This window comes from Xylaria bambusicola (assembly GCF_022495145.1).
Source record: "Xylaria bambusicola strain CBS 139988 unplaced genomic scaffold F5B22scaffold_5, whole genome shotgun sequence".
In the NCBI taxonomy this organism is placed as follows: domain Eukaryota; kingdom Fungi; phylum Ascomycota; class Sordariomycetes; order Xylariales; family Xylariaceae; genus Xylaria; species Xylaria bambusicola.
This window is the reverse complement of record NW_025953558.1, coordinates 263,108-287,737: the sequence shown is the minus strand read 5'-3', so window position 1 is coordinate 287,737 and position 24,630 is coordinate 263,108. Positions and strand designations below refer to the sequence as shown.

Here is a 24,630-nt window from a genome sequence, read left to right as displayed (position 1 = left end):
AAATTATAAATGAGAATACGCAGGCGTAGTGTAGAATCATTTGATTCATTCTTGATCGCCCGAGGATGAAAATTTATTGCTGAAGCCAGTACTACCACTGATACTGGGATACTTTGGTACTTTCTATCTCGCGTAATACGACATGGAAAGCCTACAAATAAGACCTTGTACTGAAATCTTCATGTCTGAAGAGTTTTCTTCGGGTGTTGAGATGCGAGAGCAGTATCGCGTTGTGTGCCTCAAGTTCATTTGAAGTTGCAATCTTACTAATCACGCACGTCGAGCGATGGCCGGGACATCCGGGGGCCGGGTGACGAAAAGCGGGGGCTTCCGTTGGTTAGGACAGTTAGATGGAACATGGAACTCGTCTTCCGGTCATTCCTAAATTCTTTGGACAAAAAGGGCACTGGAGATGGTGGAACTGCGACTCAGCTAGCCGAGACCTAAGTAGAGCGACGGGTTGCGCGGGGCCACGGAAATATGCGGACAAAGTTAGAGGTATTTACTCATTGCACTACGATAAGAGGTAGCAACCAGCTAGTGTGGTGGACCAAACAGCAAGGATATATCACGGGTTTACAGCCAGGAACTGAACAAGGAGACATTCGTCGCCAACTTTGCGTATTTCTTGGTACTCCAACCTTATATGGTGAGGTCACGTTACCGCGAAAAGCGGATGACTCAAAACAACAAGAGCGTTAGCTAGGAATGCCATGCTTCTTCTGGTATCTCAACCCAATCAACGGCAAGGTCAAGGACAAACCTGCATATCGCTATCGAGAATTGGTCACCACCGGTTGCTACGCAGGCCGGTTGGTGGACGCGGTAGTATTTGCTCTATCTCTAACAGCAGAACTGCAACTCTGGACGGACCGGAGACATGATGACCATGAGTAATATTTCCAACCAACAAGTCTTCAAGGCAACAAAAGGTAGGTAGCCTGTAGAACTTGTACCTGCTGGTTTGGGTCGTGATTACTGGTCTGATCTACATCAGCCACGCTGGAGGACCAATGTCACAGCATCAAGAGGTATGTGAATAACTCAACTTACTACAAGTACCCTACCACTGCCCTACCTACCTTCTACATTGTACATGTATGAGGTGAAGGGGATCATAGTCTTTGTCCCTCAATCTGGGGGCACGCCCATGATTCTAAATATCCCTCTACGAAGTACCTAGCTCACTAGGTATCGAATCAAAGTACTGGTAATGTTTTAGTGCTGGCAGGTACGGAATAGTGTATCTTGTATTACGTCGGGTGGCAAACTTGGGGACCGGGCCTTGGCTCGCCATTAAGCCACGGGCCCTTCTGGGGAGACCTGGGGACGCTCTCAAACACAAACCCGGACGGGGCTGAGACAGCGATCTGTCACGATGGACACCAGAGCCGGATAGGCACATAGAAATATATTACTGAGGCACTTGAGATATCACCATATCTGAGTATTTTTAGAGACATTTCGCATGGCGTTTCAAGCAATCGAGAGAAGCAGACATGTGAAAGTTTGGGGTATGTCTATCCGTTGCTGGACGAGAAAGGGATATTCCTGGCTAGCAGTCATCCCCCTAGACCAAACTTTAAAAACACCCGTGCACGGCTCAGCACCCGCTCTGCAAAGACGAGGTACTTTGGTACTGACAAGGGATCGGCGACCATTGGCAAGGCCCAAGCTAGCCAATGGGCGGGCTGTAACACCAGGCTTTGCTAGGTACCTAGGTACCCACCTCGCCTACCTACTTTATGCGCTATCAGCAGGCTAACAGACAGCTGCTAGGGGCTGCAAGTACCTAAACTACTACCTACATATGTACCTAACCATCTAGGTAGGTAGTAGGTACCTAGAGCAGACTACCTAGAGCTAGGTAGGTCAGTAGGGTCAGTAGGTACTCTCCTAGTGAACCTCCTCCCCAGGCTCGCCAGGCAAGGCAGGTTAACCTGTGCGGCACGGTGCCTGTCCATTCAGACCCGAAACATCATCATCTGTCTGTCATCCTCCACCACCCATTTCCAGCAACTCAGCCGACCAATCCAGCCCATTCAACTCATCACCCACCCTCGACCATCTTTCCTCATATTTCTCCAGTTATGGCAATTGTCCTTTCTCCCCACACGTGCCACTGAGATTTCCTAATAGCATTCCAACTATCCGTACAGCGTTCCATTTGTTTTGATACCAAGCCTCGAGTGTCTTGCGCCTCGTCCGCCTCACCCTCCTTTATTCCCTTCCCGGGCACCCGATCCCGACAGACAGGTGAATGTCTCAATTCCGTAGCCAATAATTTCCCTACACCGCATTCAGCTTGAGACTGCTTGCATATCGACGCGCTATTTCGACTGTCCCTTCTTCGTGGCGACTACACTACTTCATTAATCTACTGCTATTCGAACCTGTGTTCGACCTCGTCGTCCTTAGCTCAGTACGGTTACCGGCTGACCGACCGTGACAACTATGGCTGACAGCGTATCAGCCTCTGTCGGTGGCGAGCAAGGCCCTAGAGAGCAAAGGTTGTCAATGCACCAGCCTGCTGGCGACGTGGAAATGGAAGACCTCTCAAAATCACAGCCTGACACTGCAAATCCTGATACCGAATTACGACAGAGTCATGATGGCGAGAACAAACCAATACCGGTACCCGCCAAGGACATAATGAACCCATCGGTTGCTGAAGCGTCGTCGTCAGCCCAACGTGATGGTCCCGCATCACCCGAAAACGAAGACTTGACCATTGATCCAGTGGAATCCCCATCAAACAATGGGGTACCTGCCGTGAGCATAATGCTACAGCTTACCAATGGTGCTAGACACCCCTTCCGTATTGATGAAAAGTACCTCACTAAACGCAACATCACCATTACGGGAAAGACGGAAGACGGCAACATGGACCCTGCCAGCATTACAGTCTATACACTAAAAGAGCTTATATTAAGAGATTGGCGGGCTGAATGGGAACCTGCACCAAGGGAGCCGACGAGTATAAGATTGATACACTTTGGTAAACTTCTCGAAGATAGGAATCAACTAAGTCGTGAGTATTCCTACCGGTGGGGGTGGTTGATCCGGCAATTCGTATTAACTTGACGTCTCTTTCTAGACTATCACTTTAGCACCACCAGTAAAAATTGGGTACACATGACTGTGAAACCACAAGACCTGCTGGACGAGGAAGAAGCTGCCAAGAAGGTCAAAGATTCCAGCTCGCAGCATGGCAGAAGCGGTTGCTGCGTGATTTTATAGGCGGCGATTGGAGGATTGAGAGGATGCCTCGTAACATATTCATATTGTCTTGGTGGTTCATCTGGATTCAGCTCGTCAAACAGATGAGGTATCCATGAACTATGGCCAAAACTAGTCGTCAAACAGCCATCATTTCTGATGGCGGCATTTCGTTCTTTGTTTTTTTCTTTTTCCTTAGGACGGTGAGGCATCGGGCGGAGTTTAAAAGGAGTTATTTCATCGGCAAGGGCTGCGGAACTAGCCTATGCGAAGCGACTGTACTTTATTGTGGGAAAGATAGATGCTACTTTTCGGGGCGAAAGCGCCGAGCGACACATACTACTCACATCCTCTTAGAGGTAGGATGAGAGCTCATAAGTCATTTGGTAAGCATATTGTGGTATGGGTCATATCTGAAGCATTGGAGCGGGATGAAGTTGAGATTGGAATTATTTTGACATATTTTGAATGGCTGATTAGCAGATGTGCATTATCATGCATTAGAGGTCATGAGAAGTCTTTTAGCAAAGTTGCATATTTGATCTGAACAATGTGATGGGATGACGTTGTCTGAACACACATCAACGTTGATTTTCGGGGTGAACATAAATAGACGTAATGGCTTGTCGTGCGAAATGAGGTTTCTCTATTCCCCGATCGACAGTAATTGTGCTGTATACTGAAGGACCATCTATTCTATGCCCATTTCTTGCTCAATGATTCTAGCGGGGGGAGAAAATCGACTCGAAGTAAAAAGTTCCGTCGCCACTTTGAACCCGAATCTGAATCTCCAGATGCACGTCCTTCATTCCCGCAACCCCAGTCTCTCACGCAAAAAAAGAAAAATACCTGGAGCAGCAGTTACAGCAGGCAGTGAGACACGATTGTCGATAGTACGAGGCACCACCCAACATCACACTTTTCATTCAATTCGTTCCAGCCCAGAGAAAGTCCGTGGGTTTTTTTTATCGTCCGTCACCATCAGATCTTCAGCTTCCGCTCCATCTCCTCGTGGACACTGGCCGCACCGCGGTGTTCCTCGCCGGTGAACACGTCCTCCCAATCGCACGAGGCGTCGCGGCCGGTGAGGATGTCCTCGTGCACGCTGGCGCTGCCGACACCGGTGCTGCCGACGCCGCCGCCCAGACATACGGGCCGCCACGACCCTTCGCGCGTGATCTTGAGCTCCATGCCGCGGCGGATGGGCTCCGCCATGCCGAAGGTCTTGCGCAGCGACTCCATGCGCAGGGTCTCCTGCGTCGCCTCCCACGACTTCAGGCGGGCCTCGAGGGGGTGGCGGGACACGGGGGCCGCGGGCGTCGAGGTGGACGAGGGGATGGGCGAGGCGGCTGGGTTCAGACCTTGGCGGAGCACGTCGTAGACGCCCGGTGCTGAGGGTGCGGAGGTCGAGGGCGGCAGGTGTGTGAATGAACTGCCGTGTTGGGCGGCGGGGACGATGCGCATCGACTGCCGAGGAGGTTGGTTAGCTAGCCCTGTCTTGATGCTTGGTTTGCCTCTCGGTTTGCTATGGGATCAGCATGTTCTGCTTACCATGGCGGGCGGTTTGCTCTTTCAGTTCGCTACTCGGTATCCTCGTCAAAATTGCCTTGTAGTTGACAATAGGCTGCGTGAAGTATGTGATTTGGTAGGGATGGATGTGTATGTGTAGAGAAGATGACAGTTTGTATTGTATGGTGCCTATTGTATTGTAGGTGATGAAGCTCGGATACCTGGTACTTGGGGACAGACGTCAGGTGAATGAAGCCTAGGTCTCTCTCACTGGGCAGGCTCCAGAGAGCTTTCGCGTTAGGAGCCTTGCCAAGGCCCAGCTACAGCTGCAGTGGGACAGTCCCCGGCAAGGGAGTGGTTACTTTAGTAGTAGATAGCCCAGATAGCCCCACGGTGCCTCCTCGCCTTACCTGTTTTATTGTTAGCGACGTGCAGAGGTGTATGGTAGCAGTGCAATGCCTAGGTACCTAGATTTATCGTTGCAGTGCAGACCCGACAAAGTACTTAGAGTATACTCAAGTAAGAATTGAACGGGATTTGATTCTCTTTTCCTCTGTTTATCAAAGTACCTGCCCAGACATGGTCACTGCGCAGTTCAAGTTACCTACAATTCTATATGCCTATCCTGTTTTGGTTAGCTCCCGGCACTTGTGCTTGGCTCGGTCTTCCTTGCATCGAATCATCTTCAAGGTCGCTCCTATGTAGATGTACTTAGCTATAGATTAAAGTGTCACCGATGATCGGATGCGAATGTAATGACCATGCCTACAACTACAGATATGGATAACATCGATTGAACCAAGAGTATGAAGCTACAGTCATATCGTCGTCTATAAGTACTAGTCGAGAATGCGGCCTCCGTCTGTTCGCAGCCCCGTGGTCAATATCGCCAATGGCACCTTTTACCGCCACCACCCCAATGCTAGCTCAACTCATCCAAACCCAGCCCTCTTCAAGGGCTTGAGCTTCACACTACCTTCGGCCGCCGACCCCCCCACGCACTGGTATGTCGTTGGTCCATCATTGAGTGGTAAAACAACGTTCTTGCAACTTCTCAGAGGCGCTCACCTCTGTGTCCCCCCAGCAGCACGGACTTATCCCTATCTATCATCAGATGCAGTTTCTCACAGCCTCCGAGTGCCGAGCAGGGCAATCAGATACGTTGGGTTTAACAACGACCCGCTAACGTCTGGCATCACTACGTCACCCTATCTGTCTGCTCGCTACGAGTCTAAAAGGGAGAATACCGACTTTTCACTCCGCGATTTCTTGCTTGGCAATACCAATCTAAATGTTCTAGAACGGAAGCCGGAAGACGAGCCTAACCCTGCGCTCCTAGATCGCGTTGTAAGAGACCTGAAGCTTGCGCAGCTTCTAGATCTGCCTGTGACTTTCTTGAGCAATGGACAGGGACGCAGGGCGCGGATAGCGCGAGCTTTGCTCATGGCCCCCGAGGTCTTGCTCTTAGATGAACCATTTATGGGTCTTGATCCGCCGACGGTGTCTGGGTTAAGCCCGCTCCTCCATGCTTTGGCTAGCAATGCCAATCCAAGACTGGTCCTCAGTGCGAGGCCACAAGATCCCATTCCGGAATGGATCACACATCTGGTATACTTAAGAGCTGATTGTCAAGTCGGCGCCATGGGCGACAAGGAGACTGTCCTAGAAGGTCTTCGGAAGTATGTCCGTGGGGTATGGAATGGAGCCCTTGTTGAAGATGAGAAGTTGGCTGTACACAGTGTCGTGCAAATGGGAAGGACGCTCACTGCTGGGGGGATCTGCGGGAATCCATTGATGGGAGATGAAGCTGCCATCGAAGATAAGAAACAGATTACCAACTCAGCCGCCAATACACCAAGGAATATTGGGGAACCACTAGTGGAAATGGAGGGGTGTCAAGTGCAATACCGAGGTCAAGTTGTATTAGGTAACTGGACAGAGTACGTCAATGGCAAAGAACACCAAGGTTTGACCTGGACCGTTCGAAGAGGAGAGCGATGGGGTGTTTTTGGACCAAATGGCTCTGGAAAAACAACCATCGTATCTCTTGTCTGTTCAGATCACCCACAAACATACTCCATGCCTATCAAGCTGTTTGGGCGGAGTCGACTACCGCAGCCTGGTTCCGGCCAGCCCCCTCTAACTTTCTGGGACATTCAGGCACGGATCGGACATTCAAGCCCTGAAGTCCACTCACATATGCCGCGGAACCTCACCGTCCGTCAAGTCATCGAAAATGCATGGGCAGACACATTTCGCAGCAAGGCGAAATTGGACCAAGAGGCAACGGACAAAGTCGAGGCTTGTCTGCGTTGGTTTGAACAAGAGCTAAACCCGAGTTATAGCCAAACTGCCTCACAAGGAGTAGCGCGAAACCTTCAATGGGCGGACCACTACATGTTTGGCGAGCTTTCCTCCTCGACCCAACGTGTAGCTTTATTCCTAAGGGCAATCATCAAGAATCCAGATATTGTAGTACTCGATGAAGCATGTAGTGGGATGGACGACGGGGTCCGCGACCGCTGTCTCTTGTTTCTCGAAGCCGGTCAGACGAAACAATACGCCAAGCTCGGCGATGGCTCGGAAATCATTGTTGAGAGCGAGGTTTCTAAAAATGGCAACATCAAGTTTAGCGGTTTAAACGACAGCCAGGCGTTGATATGCATCAGCCATGTACGAGAGGAGATACCGAGTTGTGTTCGAGAGTGGATTTCGCTCCCGGAGGCGAACTCGGGCGAGCCCGCTAGATTCGGTGTTGCTGATGCGCCATTGGCCCACGACGAGAAGAGCTGGAGGCAAATCTGGGGAATGGAAGAGGTCTGATATCTTCCAAGTCATCATATTTCGCCAACTATAATGAATAGTAGATGTACAGGATAGAAAGGGGCCAATGTATAATGTATAAGCCAAAGGTTATATAGGGGTAAATAGCGTAGAACCTTGCGCGACAACAGCAAGAGTTACCGCGTTTCTCTCGTTGATCGTTAATGGTTTATCACATAGATGGGGAAGACACCTTTCAGTTTTATCCGGAGAGACTTCTGAGCGTGTTTACAACAGTAAAAGGGGTAGAAGAAGCGACAGCATCAAAAACTCATAGAATCCTAGCTCGCAATCACGATGCCTTACTTCCTACTTATGCCCGACTGACCACAGCCACCATATCCCCTTTTCGTGCCGTGTGATTTATATCGAGTTAGAGTTTCCTGGTTGGAAGCAAATCGCGGGCTTGATCCGAGTCATGTCAGTTTAACACTGCCAAATACTCCCGCTCACAAAGACGAATTCTGGTGCCGTACGTTAAGCTATCAACTAAAATCTTTGCTGGACTTGTTGGCTGGCAGAACCTTAGATAGTACCTAGGTTTAACTATTTACCTACCTGGAAGGCAACAACCGAAGCATCTAAGTGGCAGGCAGAGTAAGGTTTAGTCCCCACACTTACTTTGTATCATAGGTACTACCTAGGTTTTTGAAACAGATTTGAATCACCTACCGAAGCTTATGGATCCAGCCTAGATGCCAGGTACTATAAGAGCCTGCAGGATACATACCGGACAGGCAGATAACTACCAGACGATGGCTTACTGCTTACAGAACCAGCTTGATGAACTCATCGTGGGCGAGCTGTGGGCTGTAGCTGCGAACTATCCAATTCTAGAAATTTCTTATTATTGGAGAAACTCTTTTCCCACACAAGAACTCACTTAGGAACCCTTTGGAGGATCACGTACAAGTAATCTCACTTTGCCATCCCCAATCTCTACTCCTTGGCTGAGTATGTCCACCTCCTCTTTAGCATCAGTTAGTTCCTTCTGCTCGTCCCTTGCTAATGACTTATCCCAACTTCTTGCATCAATGCCAAGTATCCCTCCCATGCTGTTACGGTCGCCGGGCACTGAAAACTCACGGTAGGCATACCTCCATTCGTTGAGGAAGTTTCTAATTGCCTTGCCAACCTTGTCTTTGCCGTTCTTACTGTGGTGCCCTGTTCCCGTAATAGCGTAGACAGGTTTGCTCTCCTTGCTGTTGTCGAGCAGAACCGTCTCTAGGTACTCAACTGCTTCGTCGGGATGTAAACCATGGAGGTCTACGTATATCTCTGAGCTTGACGTGTTCCCTTTGTTTCGGGCTTCATACAATTCACGCGCAGCATCTCGATGTGCCTTTCGCATAAGATCATTTTCACTTTGGCCCCGAAGACTGAGCGCCTTGGCTGCCCGTGCGTCGTTGCGATTCCATGCTTGCGCAGCACTGGGACCTGTTAGAGACAACAATGAGTATTTATACGTCTCGACTCACCTCTGGAGAAACTTGTTCCGCAAGCCACCATGCTTGATGGCCTCTTGACGAGACTTTAAATACGCTTTATTCGCTTTGTCTCCAGTCTCTAGCCAAGGGATTTGTTTAGGCATGGGAATGGCCTGGGCAGCAGCACTGTTCTCTCCATTCTTTAAATTCGTCGAGCTCCCATTTCGGCCGATTTTTTTGGCATCTAGTCTGTTTGGACTGGGACTCGGTGAAGGTGACATTTTCACGATATCAGCCAAGGAGCTAGGGGTATAATTTTCCTTGTGCCCATGACCATGACCACCGCGTTTTCCATGATGTTTTTTGCTAGGTTTAGCGGAGGCAGAGCTAAGAGAAGGGAAGGCGTCGTTATCATCCATCGATGGGGCGGTGGTGCCGTCCTTGGTTTGAGGGCGGCTTCCTGGACGAGAACGCGAACGACCACCATCATTGGCTGCAAAGGCATGTACAGGCTTCAAACCTGGTGGCGGAGTGAGGGTAGCGCCAGTGTAATTGAAGCTAGGAGCATAAGGATTTAACTCTGGGGTGGCTGGGCGCAATGCTGGAAACGCGTTGTGATCTTGAACCTGAAGGTTCTGGGACTTTGGAGGCGGGGTGCTAGTGCCATCTACATTGAGTCGGTTTATCAAGTGAGCTGGATCATGAGAGAAAATGCAGGTGTCCCCTGCCAAGCAGTTTCCCATGATCCAATACCTACATTAATCAATATCTAAATCACATGTACTAGGAGCGAATCGAGTACTGACTTGCAGATGTGGTTGCTTAAATCATGGCTAAATCGACAATCGGCCCTCAAACATTGACCGGTAGACAGATAAAACTTGCAAATGATACCAGTTTTCTGCTGTATGGACGGTGTACCCGGTCTGATGTCGGGCGTAGTAGACTTACCAATGAGTAAAGCCTTCGACTCAGGGGAAAGTGCCGCAATATCGTTGGAATCCGAACCCTGGGATTCCATCATAGCCGTGATAGTTGCACTAAGATCGTAGCCATGCAATGCGAGGGCAGTTTCAATTTCCTCATCTGTCTTGGATTGGCCCAGGATAGAACGAAGCATATCATAGGGAGTCATATCCGACTGCTGCGCCGAGATGTACTCCGGCGCAGCCGCATTTAGGCCGCTCGCATTTCCCACTGATGACGATATACTAAGCGCATCGTCGCTGACGAGCCAATCGACATTTTCGGTCTGGAATTCACCATATATTTCCTGTGCAGGAGTCGTGTCGCTTGCAAACTCGTAGGCATTAAGATTTGGGCTGTGAGGGATCACAGGCGCGGCAAACGCGAGACGCGGGGAGGGTCGCGGTGATGAAAACGGGGAGACAGTGGAGGACTTTGTTCTACTGAGACTGGTGGGTATGAAGCCTGGAGGCGCTAGCGGGCTCACGCCTAAACGAGGCGACCCAGATGCAGGAGTCGAAGAGCCTCGCCACGAGGCTGGCGATGGACGGCGGAGGATGGTTTGCCGGATTGGGGGCGGTGAGGTTGCGCTACCACCAGAGTCACGGTGCCGCCATAACACATCGAGTATCGCATTTTCTAAGGATGAGCCGGTTAGAGATGTTTCTCTCTTGAGAAGGTCCTCAAGTTTGTCTGTCTTGTCTTCATCCTCGATATTTGGATCTTGAAGTATGGGGAGGCACAGGTCATATGTCTCGTCCGAGATCATGGTGATGATGACCCTGTTCCGGATGGGCGGCGGCCGAGCGAATGAAGAGAGGGAGAAAGATTAAGGCTTGAAGAGTAAAGCTGCGTATGGCTGCACTGTACAGATTGACTTAGCGGCGCATACATAATCTAGGGGTTGTAGATAAGTCGGCCGGGTCGGGACACAAGTAGAAACTGGTTAAGCATACATTTAAAGCGAAAGCAACGAGAGAAAACGTGAGGAGATGTACGCAAAGGCGCAAGATCAAGAAGACGGCGAACTAAAGGTCGAGTGCCACAAATAATAGGCGACTACTGGCATTATGCAGATGCTGTAAGACTGGAAGTGAGGCTACCCGGAGTCGAAAGGAAACGAGAGGCGACGCTAGCACACGGGTTAGGAGGGAAATATCTTCGCGAATAACTGAAGCTGGCAGAATAGACTAAAACATGGAAAGGAAAAAAAGAACGAAAGAAACAGAGCCTCGCTGGAGTTCAAGGTGCAACACGGATGGTGCTACCGGCTCGGAGGTTGGCGGTATGGAACAACAAAGATACAAAGATGCATCTGAAGAGCGAGAGGGAGGGATGGGATGGGGGTTGATGCAATCAAGTGGGGGCCAGCCATACCCAACTCCTTATTACTTATTATCATCTTACCTAAAGTAACCTACCGTCAAGTCCTTCGAAGTACCTGGCCAGGGGAATACAGCCCAGAAAGGTACCTAGGTTTTAGGTAGGTTTTAGGTCCGCGGTTAGGTTATACATATATGAGCAAAGACATGTACATAGCAGAGCAGGGCGCATAAGGGCACTGACTTATTTAAATACACAGAAGGTACTTGAGAGCTGACCTAGCTTATAGTGGAGATCTTCTAATATAATTAGTAGCTAGGTAACGTTTTAGCATCTACTTAGTATCGACGTTCTGTTTCAGTGCAGCTTCATTGAGGTGGTCGAACAGTGAGATCTGTAGGCTAAGTACATACCTACCTACTTAAACCTTACTAAGTAGAGCAATGCAAATGCAGGCCAAACTGGTTAATTGAACAGCCAGTGAGTTAATGATAAGCTGATCTAGATATTCAGGAGACAGCTACCGGTACTTATTTTATATTTGTAAGTCAGTCAATGGTGATGGGCACTGGGATCATGTGGCCTAGTTAAGATCAAGAAATTTACAGACATATATGCACCTATGTAGTATTGTATCCGCAAACAGCAAGCAAGCGACTGCCTACTGCCGCTATGCAGCATCCTCAATGTGCTAAAAAAACCGTCTTATCTTGGGCAAGAAGGACATGTTCTTCTAGATCATGACATATCGGGTCGCGTTGAGGGGGCCAGGAGGATGCTTCAGAGCTCTGCGTGTCTCTCTTTTTGTCGTCCCCATGTTGTCTCTACGGTATTTCTTCATTGTCATCTTCGGCGAATCCAAAGCTGAAGCCGCCGCCTCCATTCTCCGACTCGGACTTTGTCCCGACGGCCTCCTCCCACTTCCTTTTTTTCCTCTCGCCTCTTTGCTTGAGCTCTACGAGCGCCTCGTTTAGAAGCTCAGGATAGCTCTGTTCCAATCGTTGCACGAAAAGTTCGAAAGGATTACTAATAGTCTTGTTAAACCCTGTAACTTGATCCGGCTTATTCTTGAGGAACGAGAGAACATCTGTTAAGTGAGACTTGGGTACGAAGTTTTGTGTGAGAGCTATGCCAGTCTCAAGGTTGACAACTAAATGCCACCACCCGCTGGGCACATGCAAGATCTCTCCCGCTTTGCATACGCCCTCAATACAACCAGGAAGTTTCCGAGCCTCAACATGGAATTCGAGAAGCCACTCGGCGATGCTTAGCGGACTGGTAACCTCACTACTGTCTTCTGATACAAAGACACCAGGAACTTGTGTAGAAGGTGGGAACATAATCCAATACTTCGACCCTTGAACTGCAACTCTAGAGTCAGTACTATGCGTTGAAAATTGAGAAGGATAACACTGAAGGCCGTAATGGCCAACAACGTCGTCCATATGTGACCTCTCAAGATTTAAATGCACAGGCTATATCTAGGAAGAGACACGTACCAACAGCATTCCAAGCACTTGTCGCATTTGGGTCCTTGTGAAATGTAGAACCACTACGCTCCGGACCAACGATGAGCCATCGATGCGCCGGTCGTTCTGCACCCAGTACCTCGAACAAATCCGGACCAAAGCAGTCAGGCGGCCAGTACACCGAGCTGTTCTGCGGCCCAATTTCTATGTTCATCTTTTCTGCAAACCAGCGATCGAACAAATAAAGCGGGCTTTCGTCCTCATTTTCTGACATATACTTATAGTATGTCGAGAATGGCCAGTCAACTGCTTCAGCTCGAAAACTAACATTGGAGAACTTTTGTTGAAGTTGCTGAATGTTCCATTCTTGGCAAACCGGCCATGTTTGTATGCAATGGGTTAAGATGAAGGGCGTGTTGCTCCAACTCTGAGCGAACTCATCATAACTAAGACTCGGTAGGCGAGATATTGCATTTGACGCAGGTATAGTTGATGCGTATTTCGCTAGAGCAATATGTGAACAGACAAACGGCCTGTGCAAGACATCCGAGAAAACATTGCTACAATCAATTCTGCTTTGCTCTTCAGCTGGTATACGGAGGTATGTGGCTTTCCAAGTGCCTTTCCAGACGACCTCATTTCCCTCCTGGGAATGTGGAGACCTGCGAGACACAACTGTTAGTACCTAGTTAGTATCGGGGATAGATAATGAATCTTCGAACCCAGTTACGGAAATTTAGCAACGTTTGCGCTCCAAACTCTACCGCAGGCTGTTATACTGGATGAGTCACTACATACGCAGCTCTCGTATACAGTAGCTTTATCTCATGACAGACTAGTCTGACTCACTCAAGGTTGACTCACTCCAAGAACAGGGCTTTCCATAGATCATCCAGCTGTCCAAACGCATACAGAAAACGGCAGGTAGCGGCAAGTTTTCTTAACGAGGTTGTATCGAGATACTCGAGCAGATGTAAAATCATCTCATCTGGCAAGTGGCTCACAGTGCCTATGTGTCGCCGGGCATTGAGAACATTTGTAAAGTACAGGTTCCCAAGTGGTTTAATGCCCATAGGGTGAATGGGAATAGAATCAACAATGCTCAATTCATCCGTCCCGCCGCCGTCACCGTGACTGAGATCCTCTGCTAACAGCATTGTGTAATGGTTTGTAGTAGATGGGAGTAAGTCGACGTGGCAAATGAAGATGTTGCCAAAAATAAAGCTTAGACCTACAGTAGATCAGGAACCCTAGCAGTTGGTTGCAAAAGGATGAGTCTTGTGTGTTAGTGTATGTTTTGCAGTTTTCGACATTTGAAGCTTTAAGATAAGTTTTTTTTTTTTTTTTTTTAACTCCCTTGTCCTTCATTTAGCACATGTGAATGGTAGGCAGGTACATGTACCTTCTTAGGCCAGGGTGTAGATAATATCTGCATGGGTAGGTATCTGTACATGTACATGAGTGAGTCCTACTGAGGCGCCCATTGACATCAGAGGATGGAGGAACGGGCACAGGTGCAACCCCTCGACCCCTCTCTCTCTTCCTTCTGTTCTCTGTGCCCCATCATCAGGTCATGTCCAGGTACCCGGAAGTAGGGGGGGTGATTTAGGTACATGTACCTGACCATGGGCCATATTTGCTGCGCCCCTACTGTATTGAGTTTGGCTGCAAAGTATATCTACCTTCCAAGCGCCAACTCAGTTTCTCCGGAGTTTTGCCCCCACTCAAATTTTTTTTCCTGCCTACTAGTAGTAGTCAAGAGGTGCTTGGGCTTTTCCTCTCTCCTTCGATCCCTCTGAAATCTTCTCAGATTTATATCTACACAACATCCACCAGACAAACCTCCATTTCCGGGCCGTATCGCTCTCACGATTAGTTGAGAGCATCGCGTCCGCTAGATTCACCTACTTCGCTTCGTTGCTGCTGACTTGATTCCCTCAGTGCAAGTCCGCGACTATTTATCTCGAACCCCACCACCACTTTCGTTCTCTATTGTCTTGAATTTCAGGCTGTGCTTGGAATTCGAGGCGTAACTCAAGACTTAATCCGCAATCATGGCTACAGACAAGGGGCTCGAGGATATCGAGCAATCCCAGATCGAGTCTAACTATGACGAGACTGTCGACTCTTTCGATGACATGAGCCTGCGCTCTGAGCTTCTTCGAGGTAAGATGCGCCACCAACGATAAACCCCTCCAACGCGATCGCAAATCCAGGCGAGGCTAACATCCGCATGACATAGGCGTCTACGCTTACGGTTTCGAGCGCCCCTCTGCCATTCAGCAACGTGCTATCATGCCGGTCATTAAGGGTATGTTTTTGTGGTGTTCACCATGATCGCGTTCGGTGTGTTCTGATCAATACCCAGGTCACGATGTTATCGCGCAGGCACAGTCTGGTACTGGCAAGACCGCCACTTTCTCCATCTCTGTTCTCCAGAAGATCGACCCCAACGTCAAGCAGTGCCAGGCTCTGATTCTCGCCCCCACCCGTGAGCTTGCCCAGCAGATCCAGAAGGTTGTTGTCGCCATCGGTGATTTCATGAACATCGAGTGCCACGCCTGCATTGGTGGTACCAGCGTCCGTGACGATATGAAGGCTCTACAAGATGGCCCTCAGGTCGTCGTTGGCACTCCCGGCCGTGTTCACGATATGATTCAGCGTCGCTTCCTCAAGACCGATGGTATGAAGATGTTCGTCCTTGATGAAGCTGATGAAATGCTCTCGGTTTGTAGCCCTATCACTAGCAAGTTTGAGTTTCTCCATTGCTAACTTTATCAGCGTGGTTTCACCGAACAAATCTATGATATCTTCCAGCTCCTTCCCCAGTCCACCCAGGTCGTTCTTCTCTCTGCCACGATGCCTCAGGATGTGCTCGAGGTTACGACGAAGTTCATGCGCGACCCCGTTCGTATCCTCGTCAAGAAGGACGAGCTTACCCTAGAAGGTATCAAGCAGTTCTACATCGCTGTTGAGAAGGAAGAATGGAAACTCGACACTCTATCTGATCTGTACGAGACTGTCACCATCACCCAGGCCGTCATTTTCTGCAACACCCGCAGAAAGGTTGACTGGCTCACTGACAAGCTCACCGCCCGTGACTTCACCGTCTCGGCCATGCACGGTGACATGGACCAGGCCCAGCGTGACCTTATCATGAAGGAGTTCCGTTCGGGATCTTCTCGTGTCCTCATTGCCACTGATCTGCTTGCCCGTGGTATCGACGTGCAGCAGGTGTCCCTTGTCATCAACTATGACTTGCCTGCTAACCGTGAAAACTACATCCACCGCATCGGTCGTGGTGGTCGTTTCGGCCGAAAGGGTGTTGCCATTAACTTTGTCACGGCCGAGGATGTTCGCATGATGAGGGAAATTGAGCAATTCTACAGCACCCAAATTGAGGAGATGCCGATGAACGTTGCCGACCTCATCTAATTACTACACGATTACACGACAACCCCATTTCTCTCTGCATACATTACTAGTCTCTTGATGTTGGGGGCCAAGGGTATTCCAAGGTTTGATAGACGCAGGGCTCGGGGCGGGGCTGGTTTCTGCTGAGGGGGATGCTATGGTTGCTGGTATGGGCAATCACGTTGCATCTCTAGGACAGCGGTAGAAAAGTAATTGATGCATCTGGGCATTTGCGGCTGGGTAATGGCACCTTAATCAGGCGGTGCATGTCGCCTGGCGGGAGGAGTCGTTGGTGTTTCTTCATTTGCTCGTTTCGCGTACGTTTGTACCTAGGCCGTCAGATGCTTTTTACTCAATGAAAATGCTGAACCAATTTGAATAACCGGACTCGTCTTTGCCACGCCTCAGCATCTCCCCTTAGCCCTCTGTTTTACTATCTTTGCATCGCTATTCACTGCAGCAACGTTCCCATCGTTCTCATTACAGCCACAGCTTATTGTTTAACCACTGGTGTCATCATCACGCTGTTTCTCTGCTTATTTGTCTACAGCCCCTGGTACGGATTCTACCTACCTAGGTACTTGATACCGCAACTCGAATACCTGGTTCCCAAACTGCTGACGAGAGTCGCAAAGTCCTCGCCACCTCGCCAGGCGCCTGCTTGGATATGTATGTGGGGTGACTGGGCTCTGTTGAGATTCGTCACCGAGCTCACCTACCTACCAATATTGAACCTACCCGGGTACGTTGAAATGTGTGCCTGCCTAAGTACCTACCTACCTACATATATTCATTATTAGGTATTAATAGGAATTATTAGGTATTATATTTGCGAGGTAAACATTAGTACCGGTGGTCGTACCTTCTACCCCTAAGTTTCGAGGTACCTAGGTAGGAACTATCAGATTGGCCTCAGTATGAGCGCTCTCGCAAGGTAGGGGCGTTCGAACTGTGGCTGCCTCCACCCCAAGAAGTGACGATACTTTCAAATCCAGTCGGACTGGAGACCAATGTCAATGTTATCTTCTACTCTGCTTACCCTCTCCTTTGCGCACCTGCAGTAGATGGCCTCCCGTCTCTGTGCGTCTCCATCCTTTACAAGATTCTATTTTGCCATCATTACGTGTCTCGGTATTCACTCCCTTTCACGCTAGAGTCATGCCTTCCTCCCAGCAAGCAGACACTGAGAGGCCACGGAAAGTAGCCATGCTTGCAGAACTAATCCAAGAACCAAGGAACGAAAAAAGAATCGGCCCACTGGTGACTATGCTTCTAGCCAGGAACGTTGATACTCACTCTAAGGAACTCATTGGATTGGGAGATGAGTTGAAGAAGACGAGGGATAATGAGCTTCAGCATCATGAGCGTATTGCAGAACGAATACTTGGTATTGAACACGATGCAGCGAGCCTACGACAGCTTGTCGAAGCCAAAAACCTTGAGCCATCAGATACTAAAGCTATTCTCCAACAATTGAGCAGCTTGTTGACAGAGACCATCAAGGAGAACAGGCAGAACGATGAGATTTATCAAATCGTCAGAGAGCTGGTAACAGGGCAGCAACAAACTACCAGCGAGATAAGAGAGGCTCTGAAAAAGCAAGAACAGCTTTTGGGCAATCTGAGTTATAATATCGCTGAACTCAAAGGCGGGCTCGAAGGTGTATCGTTCGACACGGAACGCATTCGAGGGTCTATTGTGAAACTAGAAGAGACCATCCAAAAACGTTCTAAGATCGTCAATCTGTCTTTAGCAGCCACGGCAAACCAGCTAGATACTACGGAGCAACTAGATATCCTCGAGGAAATTGTAGGGGAAAGCCTTACTGGGAGAAACATGAAGCAATCTGCTATCAGTAAGGATTGCGCCCCAGGCCCTTTTCTCATTGGTACAAGTGACAGCTCAGGTATAACATCCTCCACTGATTGCAGGTCTGCTCTCATGGTATTCTAAGCTAACCCAAGTAGACCAACTAGAACGCCAGCCTATTAGCCTCAAGGATTGGCCTGCAACTACAGAGTTCCTCGCGATCTATGAAGAGAAGATAGCAAGTTACAAGTCTAAACAGCCTGATAACGAGACGGAGTTCATTAAAGATTTCTTGAGCGCGATAAATGTTCATGCTAGCTGCCTTTTGCAACGTCATTTCCTAAAGAAACGCCCGGAGCAAGTGAAGTTGAGTGCCTTGGGCGCCGCCGACCAACGTTCCCCGGCCATTTTCATTGAATTGAGTGGGGTTGCATGGAAGGACATCAGGCGAATGATAGGAAGTTTGAATCTGAAACTGGTACAGACGGCCGTAGATAAGAAGATCTCCGGATCGCAATCTCGACACCGAGGGTCGCTTGTGCCTCCACGGTAGTCGAGATAAATTCCCTACTGAGCCGCTACTAACAATTTGGAGCTTATGGGACCGGAGAGAAATGAAAAGGGCACACCTTAGACAGTAGTGGCTCCCAATTATTTACTCTCTAAAGGGATCCTTCCAGCTATATCATCCCTCATCTTGCGGGTAAGTTTAAATCCTGCTTCTATGACTTACTTACTGACCAACGCGTACTGTACAGATCCTCTGTGCTGGAAGTTGAACATCTAACGCAGCGACGGACATCAAGAACGTAAAGCTGATATCGGCTCATTTGGCCAACAACATCCGTGATTCCGGAATCTTTTCATTGAACTGTAGCTGGAGTGGCATTTGCTTGCGGGAAACAAGGGCAAAACATGACGAGGTTGCTTCATCAAATGGAGCGGCGCAACGCTACCTTGACCAGTTAAGAAAATACTACTGTAATAGCACAAAGCTATTCAAAATGATGCATAAATCAGGGTCTCGCTTGAAATCTGTAATAATCGCTATATAGTTAGATATATGGTGACAGCATTCTCAAGTGTGCAAGCCTGGCCTGGTAATATTTGCGGATACTAAATATAACAGCCATTCTACTTACAATTGGCAGATAGAGGAATAAGGCCATTCATACAGGAGGCTGTTTAGTAATCGGCTAATTGACAAACTCGACGTTTATGTATCTTAAACTTCTACAGCTGATCCCTGACGATCTTGTTCACTGTGTCTAGAGATTGCAAAAGAACTCGCGTAGCGGAAGGAAAGTTGGATCGTGGACGAATCAATACGCTCTTACCATTGCCGCCACGAGAGAAAGACCGGGCGAATATGCACGGGAACCAACAGGGCATCTGCGAGCCACCTCAAAGCCCGCATGAGAAAATACAAGTAGCGCTACAGATCACTTCGCCGCTCCATCTTGATACTTCAAGACTACCTACCTAGTAACTCGTCGCGGAAACAGAACAGACGCTATTTGCACCACAACAGTCCAAACGTCGATCACAGGAGATCCGCAACTAGAAGATGGCAGATGCCGGATTGCTCATGAACAAGGAGCCGCTCATCATGGGGATGACCCCGGGGGACTACCAAGCTGCCTTGTAAGTAATTATGCTATCCGTTCTTCAACCATTGACGTATATATATGCATTTTATTTTACTTTGTCTAGGTGATTGGTAACTCATCTAATCACTACATCCACTTGGACATCCTCCATCCACCCACTTCCCTCCCTCCAGTCTATGGCAATACTCACCATAATCCCGGTTCCTCCTAGCACACCAGATTCTACTTCAAGACAGCCAGATCCAAAAAGCAATGCGGGAATTCCCTGCGTAAGATGAATATTCAAAAAAAAGCTAACATTATTTCACAACAGTTCCTATCTCGACCACGCCAACTTCGCGCGCGAAGTCGAAGCCCACGAAGCCCAGAAGCAGCAGCTAGGAAAACGTCCGCCAGCCGCGCCAAAGGATATTCCATGGTGGAGGCGGCCCGAGTACTGGGCGCTCATTCTGGGTTGTGTCACGTTCTTTCACAGCTTGTTCTCGACGTGGGCGTGGCCTTGGGTGAGGCGGTATCTGGAGGAAGACTCGCCATATTCTTAGTGCCACGGGAGGGAATTAATTAGTTTTGTTGGTTTTTATGCACCTTGAAGAGGGTTTTAGAAACTGAGACCGGGAAGGTATGGACTAGCATTACACGAATCAGATAGAACCTGGCTATTGCAAATCTGTGTCGAAAACGCCTTATCGCAGACTCAAGTCTTCTACGCCGGACGAAAGCCCCTTGGTGTCCAGGCCAGTGTACTTATTTATCCAGCCAAGAACTTCTTTATGCCACACGAGGGAGTTTTCAGGCTTCAAGACCCACTGCGTAGTAGAAATAAGTTAGCAAACTAGGTACCTACTGACCATCACTTGTTCTGTTCCCCCCTCTTTCGACTAGGAGAATAGGAAGACAGCCGCGAGGGTAAGAGAGCGCTCGCACTTACGTGGTTTTCGTCCGGGAACATGACGAACTTTGAAGGTACTCCACGAGTCTGCAAGGCATTGAACGCGGCAAGACCCTCGGAAATGGGCAGGCGGTAGTCGAGCTCGCTATGAATGACAAGCTGTGGTGTCGCCCACTCACCTACAAAGGCAGCGGGATCCCACTTCTCGTAGAGCTCGCGGTTCTCCCAGGGCGTTCCGCCCATATCATGAAGGACGAAGAATAGTTCTTCCGTCGACCAGTCTGCTAAAGTATTGAAGATACCATCATGACAAACAAGTGCCTTGAATTTGCGCCCTAATGGGTGGCCTTGGATCCAGTCTAGAAGGAGAAAAATTAGCATCAGTTCAAAAAGTACTTTATGAACCAGGACAAGCGAAGGTATGGGAGACGCAAAGGTTGTGGGGGACAGCAGCAAGGGGATGTAAATAGTTTCTCACTGATCATATAGCCACCATACGACGCGCCTAAAGCCACAGCATTGTTGGTATCGACGTATGGGAGGTTGTCCGCGATATGCTCAAAACAGTTCACAAGATCATTGTATGGACGTCCACCCTGTGTGCAATTCGAAGTTAGTTACTTTCACATGTTTTCAACGCCATAGAAGGCTTCAGCGACATGTACATTCCAAGGAAGGGATGACTGAAGAAATCTTCAGCGAAGCTATAATTTATCCTAGGTGATCTGAGATACGATAGGGGAAAGACAGATTGAAGTACTGACCCAATCCAATGCAATATCGTCAACATATTGTTGGCCGTACCCTGTGCTACCCGTCGGGTTCGGCATAACGGCAACATAGCCCTGTTCAGCGAATATGGCTGGATTCCACTAAAGTTCGCTATAGTTAGTAGTTGCTCTTCAGGGTAGTAGGGAAGCTGTGATAAAAAGACGCTTGTCTTCCCAGTGGGCAACTATGAGCTCCATGAGCAGCTAGGGAAAAGGGGGACATACACGAGTGCTCCACGAATCCCCCCAGGCACCTTGAGGACCGCCGTGAATCAAGAAAGCTAATGGGTATTTCTTAGCTGGGTCGAAATTCGTTGGTTTCATTATAAGAGCATGGCCCTTGTAGTCGCCAGCACCTTGAAACCAGAATTCATCGAATTGGCTCCTTGACAAACCAAGCTGCGTACATTCAGACATGTTAGTCAATATCTCTGGGCTGCATTCCATGGGCGTTTCTTGATGATAAAACACAAAGAGACTCGCTATCGGGCGAGAGAGATCTTCATACGTACCGTCTTGCCTTCTTTAGAGACTGACGATACAAGGATTGTCTCTTTCGAGGTAGGGTCGAGGATCGAATAGGAGGAATTGTCAACCAACGACGTGGTAGTCAAGAATAATCTACCGTCATCAGTGGCTAGGTTCGAAATGCTCCCAACTGCGCCATCTTTAGTTAAGGGCTGTGGCAACTCTTTTGCTTCCAAGGGCGAAGAAGGAAGTTTAAACACCAATTGCCGTCCCTCTTTTTCCGCTGTCACATACAGCTCCGTATCGTCGTTGCTCCATACAATTGCCTCGGGTCGCAGATCCCAACGGCCTTCACCATCATCAGTTTTGTAAAACTCTTGCACATTGCTCAGATCCTCAATATCTGGTATTAGCATCAGCCGGGTTTTGTCAGACTCGTATTGCTTGTGTCGCATGCGTGTGAAGGCGAGTTTGTTCCCATCATGAGAGAATGTGGGCGATCCGCTGTAGCCCTGCAGCCCTCCGGTCTTGACAATTTGAGGGGTTGGAGGCTTCTCTTCCGTGAAACTTTTCAGAGGTACATAATAAACGTCGGTCTTGGTCCACATGGCAGGGTTAATCTCAGGGTCCTTGGAAAGGAAAACGAGGCCCTTATTGCTGATATCGAAGTCTGCTGCCCCTCCGAAGCTTGGAACAGGGCATTCGAGCTTTGTTCCGGCCAACGCGTTGACAAGGCCTGATCCGAGAAGCTGGTACTTAGCAGACTTTTCGTCTTTCCGCAGAGCACCGTAGAACACGGCGCTTGTGTGCTTAGAGACGTACGTGTCCCAATGCCGAACAAAAAGGCTCGAATACACGCGTGCCGAGGAGTGTGGTTTCTTCTCGTTTAGAGCATCATGCATACCTCCCGAGGCAGAAGAAGGCGCTGTCAAAGCCAGGGCAACAGTGCCATTGCCGATGTCCTTGGCTTTCAGGTTCGAGACGGAGCACCTGAAGCTCTGTATGAGATACGCACTCGGCTTAGGCTCCGACACATTCGCTAGCATGAGTTGTGAGACTGCATCGTCATTGCTCGCTTCGTTCACGAAAACGAACTCATCTTCGGAAACCCATGTAGGTTCACTGTAGGCAGGGTTGGTGAAGAGCTCTGTGGACTGTCCAGATGAGATGTCCAGCACCTTGATGCTGTATTTCTTCGAATGAGTCTCGAAAGAGTATTGAGAAACTGTACGAGCTCAGTCTTCGCTCAATAGAGATATGTAGATCAGACTAGGTAGCTCTCTGAGCCAAGTTACCTGTGTAAAGAGCGAGCTTCCCGCTAGAGTTGGGGATAGCAGGGCTCCTCCGGGGTGCCGAGAGGAGAACCTCGGGCGTGAATTTGGTTGCCATGATCGTCATGTTGGAAAATGAGGGAACCCGAATAAAGATCCGTAGAATAGAAACCGACCTCTCAATTCGTATAGCAAGCGGAATGCGGCCTACTTACCTACTTACCTCAACTCAATGGCACACCGTAGTACTCAGTAGAAGTGAACAGGTATGCAGGCGCATTATGCAGGGTTGAAGGGGGCCCTCTCTGGAGCTCAACTGATCGTCACCCCGCAGTGGCACCGTGTCAGGCTACCTAGACAGGCTACCTAGGCCTCCTGCCCCTCCCCTGTATCTGCCCTGTACCTACATGACATACAGAATCTTTTCTCTCGCTTCATAGTGTGATGATATATTTACCTACAGTAGGCTGCACGCTTCGTTCTACTAGTACGTTAAAGAATGTGAAACCCAACCTCTCATATTATCTCTGCTACTATCTCCTCTATGTCTTAAGTCTAGACTATTCTTACATGTCGAAAAAGGGTATCATGCGTCATCCTTTGTAATGCTTATACAACCAACAAACTGATTTATTCCATCTGTCTACCATCAAATGCGCCAGAATCAAATGAATCAAACCTATAAATGTGACGCCTTACAATGATATGCGCCGGCAAAATATGTGAAACCAGGAGCCACTGGATCGTATTTATTACTTTCGCGATCCGAAATGGGTGCGAATTTTCTTATTCTCGCGCGAGTCCACCTCACTGTCTTCGGCGTCAGCCTCCTTCTTAGCTTTCTTCTTCTTGCCGTTGCTTCCTTTCTTGTCTGTTGTTGTCGACGTCGGCGTGGGATGGTTGGAGCCGCTATCTTTATCTACGGGTGTAGGTGCCGCCGGTGTCGATGTCGCAGATTGAGCATCTGCATGATCGGGCTATTGGAACGCGTCAGCTTTCTCCTGTATTCTGCCTGGCCACTCTCCTACGCAGGTGAGCAACCACATTTACGTGAGAGTCGGGCCGTACATGAGTAGGATTGTGAGAGATGGAGGAACGCGAGAAGATACGGTTCTGGTCGATTAATCCGTTGCGTTTGCGCTGGGCTGTGGCGTTCGAATTGCCTTTGATATAGCCATCAAAGCCGGTGATGATATTGCCAAAGGGCGTGCTCTCGAGATATTCGGTCTCCTTCTGTAATATTGACTGCTCTTGCGCGACCTAGAAGAGAAGACACATCAGCCCTGAGTCCGCACCCCGAAGAACACGCTGTGCGTAGTACAAAGTATCGTGGAGACAACCTACAAGCTGCCGTTCGATTAGCTTCCTGTTTTGAAGTAGCTCCTTGAGGTACTGGCGTTGCTTTTCATAGTGCGCAACTCCAGGCTGGTCGCCATTGCCGCCATGGCCCGAGTTCGTAACTGGCTGTATGTTTTCTGACGACATGATCAAATCGAAGAGTCGTACGTGCTGTTCTTTTTGACTAGCTTGTAACAGGCGGCCGCCGAGGGTTTACAGTAGGTTTAAAGTAGAGGGGGCTACCGTAAGTTGACACGATGGAAATAATACTACCTACATATGTATGTAGTTGAAAGCAGAGAAGCCGATGGCCCACACTAGGTAG

At 49.0% G+C, this 24,630-nt stretch overlaps 10 protein-coding genes across 10 annotated transcripts; 5 read left to right on the top strand and 5 right to left on the bottom strand.

Annotated features, from left to right (window-relative positions):
• Positions 1–2,454: 2,454 nt before the first annotated feature.
• On the top strand, positions 2,455–3,240 carry F5B22DRAFT_642807 (ubiquitin-related domain-containing protein; the record flags this gene model as incomplete). Its single annotated transcript, XM_047978182.1, has 2 exons — positions 2,455–3,031; positions 3,098–3,240. The coding sequence occupies 2 exons, from the start codon at positions 2,455–2,457 to the stop codon at positions 3,238–3,240; spliced, it is 720 nt and encodes a 239-aa protein (XP_047834410.1).
• A 480-nt stretch (positions 3,241–3,720) lies between these two features.
• F5B22DRAFT_410777 (proteasome maturation factor UMP1-domain-containing protein) lies at positions 3,721–5,044 on the bottom strand. Its single transcript, XM_047971560.1, has one exon. The coding sequence runs from the start codon at positions 4,681–4,683 to the stop codon at positions 4,201–4,203; it is 483 nt and encodes a 160-aa protein (XP_047834409.1). The 5' UTR covers positions 4,684–5,044; the 3' UTR covers positions 3,721–4,200.
• A 427-nt stretch (positions 5,045–5,471) lies between these two features.
• F5B22DRAFT_410665 (ABC transporter) lies at positions 5,472–7,633 on the top strand. The gene has a single exon (XM_047971558.1). The coding sequence runs from the start codon at positions 5,578–5,580 to the stop codon at positions 7,549–7,551; it is 1,974 nt and encodes a 657-aa protein (XP_047834408.1). The 5' UTR covers positions 5,472–5,577; the 3' UTR covers positions 7,552–7,633.
• Positions 7,634–8,173: 540 nt separating this feature from the next.
• On the bottom strand, positions 8,174–10,973 carry F5B22DRAFT_410683 (uncharacterized protein). Its single transcript, XM_047971559.1, has 4 exons — positions 10,901–10,973; positions 9,785–10,808; positions 9,030–9,731; positions 8,174–8,981 (listed from the first exon to the last, which is right to left on the bottom strand). Exons 2-4 carry the CDS (start codon positions 10,711–10,713, stop codon positions 8,435–8,437), a joined length of 2,178 nt encoding a protein of 725 aa, XP_047834407.1. The 5' UTR covers positions 10,714–10,808; positions 10,901–10,973; the 3' UTR covers positions 8,174–8,434.
• An 853-nt stretch (positions 10,974–11,826) lies between these two features.
• Positions 11,827–14,130, bottom strand: F5B22DRAFT_591698 (uncharacterized protein). Its single transcript, XM_047973864.1, has 3 exons — positions 13,601–14,130; positions 12,767–13,398; positions 11,827–12,630 (listed from the first exon to the last, which is right to left on the bottom strand). The coding sequence occupies exons 1-3, from the start codon at positions 13,891–13,893 to the stop codon at positions 12,092–12,094; spliced, it is 1,464 nt and encodes a 487-aa protein (XP_047834406.1). The 5' UTR covers positions 13,894–14,130; the 3' UTR covers positions 11,827–12,091.
• A 660-nt stretch (positions 14,131–14,790) lies between these two features.
• F5B22DRAFT_659449 (ATP-dependent RNA helicase eIF4A) lies at positions 14,791–16,672 on the top strand (the record flags this gene model as incomplete). The annotated part of the gene is made up of 4 exons (XM_047980198.1): positions 14,791–14,902; positions 14,979–15,047; positions 15,105–15,463; positions 15,518–16,672. 4 exons carry the CDS (start codon positions 14,791–14,793, stop codon positions 16,169–16,171), a joined length of 1,194 nt encoding a protein of 397 aa, XP_047834405.1. The 3' UTR covers positions 16,172–16,672.
• Positions 16,673–17,308: 636 nt separating this feature from the next.
• Positions 17,309–18,512, top strand: F5B22DRAFT_642801 (uncharacterized protein; the record flags this gene model as incomplete). Its single annotated transcript, XM_047978181.1, has 2 exons — positions 17,309–18,056; positions 18,118–18,512. The coding sequence occupies 2 exons, from the start codon at positions 17,309–17,311 to the stop codon at positions 18,510–18,512; spliced, it is 1,143 nt and encodes a 380-aa protein (XP_047834404.1).
• Positions 18,513–19,047: 535 nt separating this feature from the next.
• On the top strand, positions 19,048–20,265 carry F5B22DRAFT_410376 (uncharacterized protein). Its single transcript, XM_047971557.1, has 2 exons — positions 19,048–19,603; positions 19,883–20,265. The coding sequence occupies exons 1-2, from the start codon at positions 19,527–19,529 to the stop codon at positions 20,109–20,111; spliced, it is 306 nt and encodes a 101-aa protein (XP_047834403.1). The 5' UTR covers positions 19,048–19,526; the 3' UTR covers positions 20,112–20,265.
• On the bottom strand, positions 20,253–23,094 carry F5B22DRAFT_642799 (prolyl oligopeptidase; the record flags this gene model as incomplete). Its single annotated transcript, XM_047978180.1, has 7 exons — positions 20,253–20,375; positions 20,498–20,817; positions 20,937–21,054; positions 21,223–21,330; positions 21,454–21,627; positions 21,741–22,921; positions 22,992–23,094. 7 exons carry the CDS (start codon positions 23,092–23,094, stop codon positions 20,253–20,255), a joined length of 2,127 nt encoding a protein of 708 aa, XP_047834402.1.
• A 625-nt stretch (positions 23,095–23,719) lies between these two features.
• On the bottom strand, positions 23,720–24,452 carry F5B22DRAFT_642798 (histone acetyltransferase subunit NuA4-domain-containing protein; the record flags this gene model as incomplete). Its single annotated transcript, XM_047978179.1, has 3 exons — positions 23,720–23,944; positions 24,018–24,227; positions 24,312–24,452. 3 exons carry the CDS (start codon positions 24,450–24,452, stop codon positions 23,720–23,722), a joined length of 576 nt encoding a protein of 191 aa, XP_047834401.1.
• Between the last annotated feature and the right edge of the window lie 178 nt (positions 24,453–24,630).

What these genes read in the sequence shown, in the direction of transcription:
- F5B22DRAFT_410777 (XM_047971560.1), bottom strand. Translation starts at nt 4,683, where the DNA reads ATGCGCATCGTCCCCGCCGCCCAACACGGCAGTTCATTCACACACCTG.
- F5B22DRAFT_410665 (XM_047971558.1), top strand. Translation starts at nt 5,578, where the DNA reads ATGCGGCCTCCGTCTGTTCGCAGCCCCGTGGTCAATATCGCCAATGGC.
- F5B22DRAFT_410683 (XM_047971559.1), bottom strand. Translation starts at nt 10,713, where the DNA reads ATGATCTCGGACGAGACATATGACCTGTGCCTCCCCATACTTCAAGAT. An exon ending in TTAAGCAACCACATCTGCAA is followed by an intron (nt 9,732 to 9,784) that starts GTCAGTACTCGA and finishes TGATTAATGTAG; the next exon opens with GTATTGGATCATGGGAAACT. An exon ending in CGGAACAAGTTTCTCCAGAG is followed by an intron (nt 8,982 to 9,029) that starts GTGAGTCGAGAC and finishes AACAGGTCCCAG; the next exon opens with TGCTGCGCAAGCATGGAATC.
- F5B22DRAFT_591698 (XM_047973864.1), bottom strand. Translation starts at nt 13,893, where the DNA reads ATGCTGTTAGCAGAGGATCTCAGTCACGGTGACGGCGGCGGGACGGAT. An exon ending in TGGAAAGCCCTGTTCTTGGA is followed by an intron (nt 13,399 to 13,600) that starts GTGAGTCAACCT and finishes TGTGTCTCGCAG; the next exon opens with GTCTCCACATTCCCAGGAGG. An exon ending in AAGTGCTTGGAATGCTGTTG is followed by an intron (nt 12,631 to 12,766) that starts GTACGTGTCTCT and finishes CTAGAGTTGCAG; the next exon opens with TTCAAGGGTCGAAGTATTGG.
- F5B22DRAFT_410376 (XM_047971557.1), top strand. Translation starts at nt 19,527, where the DNA reads ATGGCAGATGCCGGATTGCTCATGAACAAGGAGCCGCTCATCATGGGG. An exon ending in GGGGACTACCAAGCTGCCTT is followed by an intron (nt 19,604 to 19,882) that starts GTAAGTAATTAT and finishes ATTTCACAACAG; the next exon opens with TTCCTATCTCGACCACGCCA.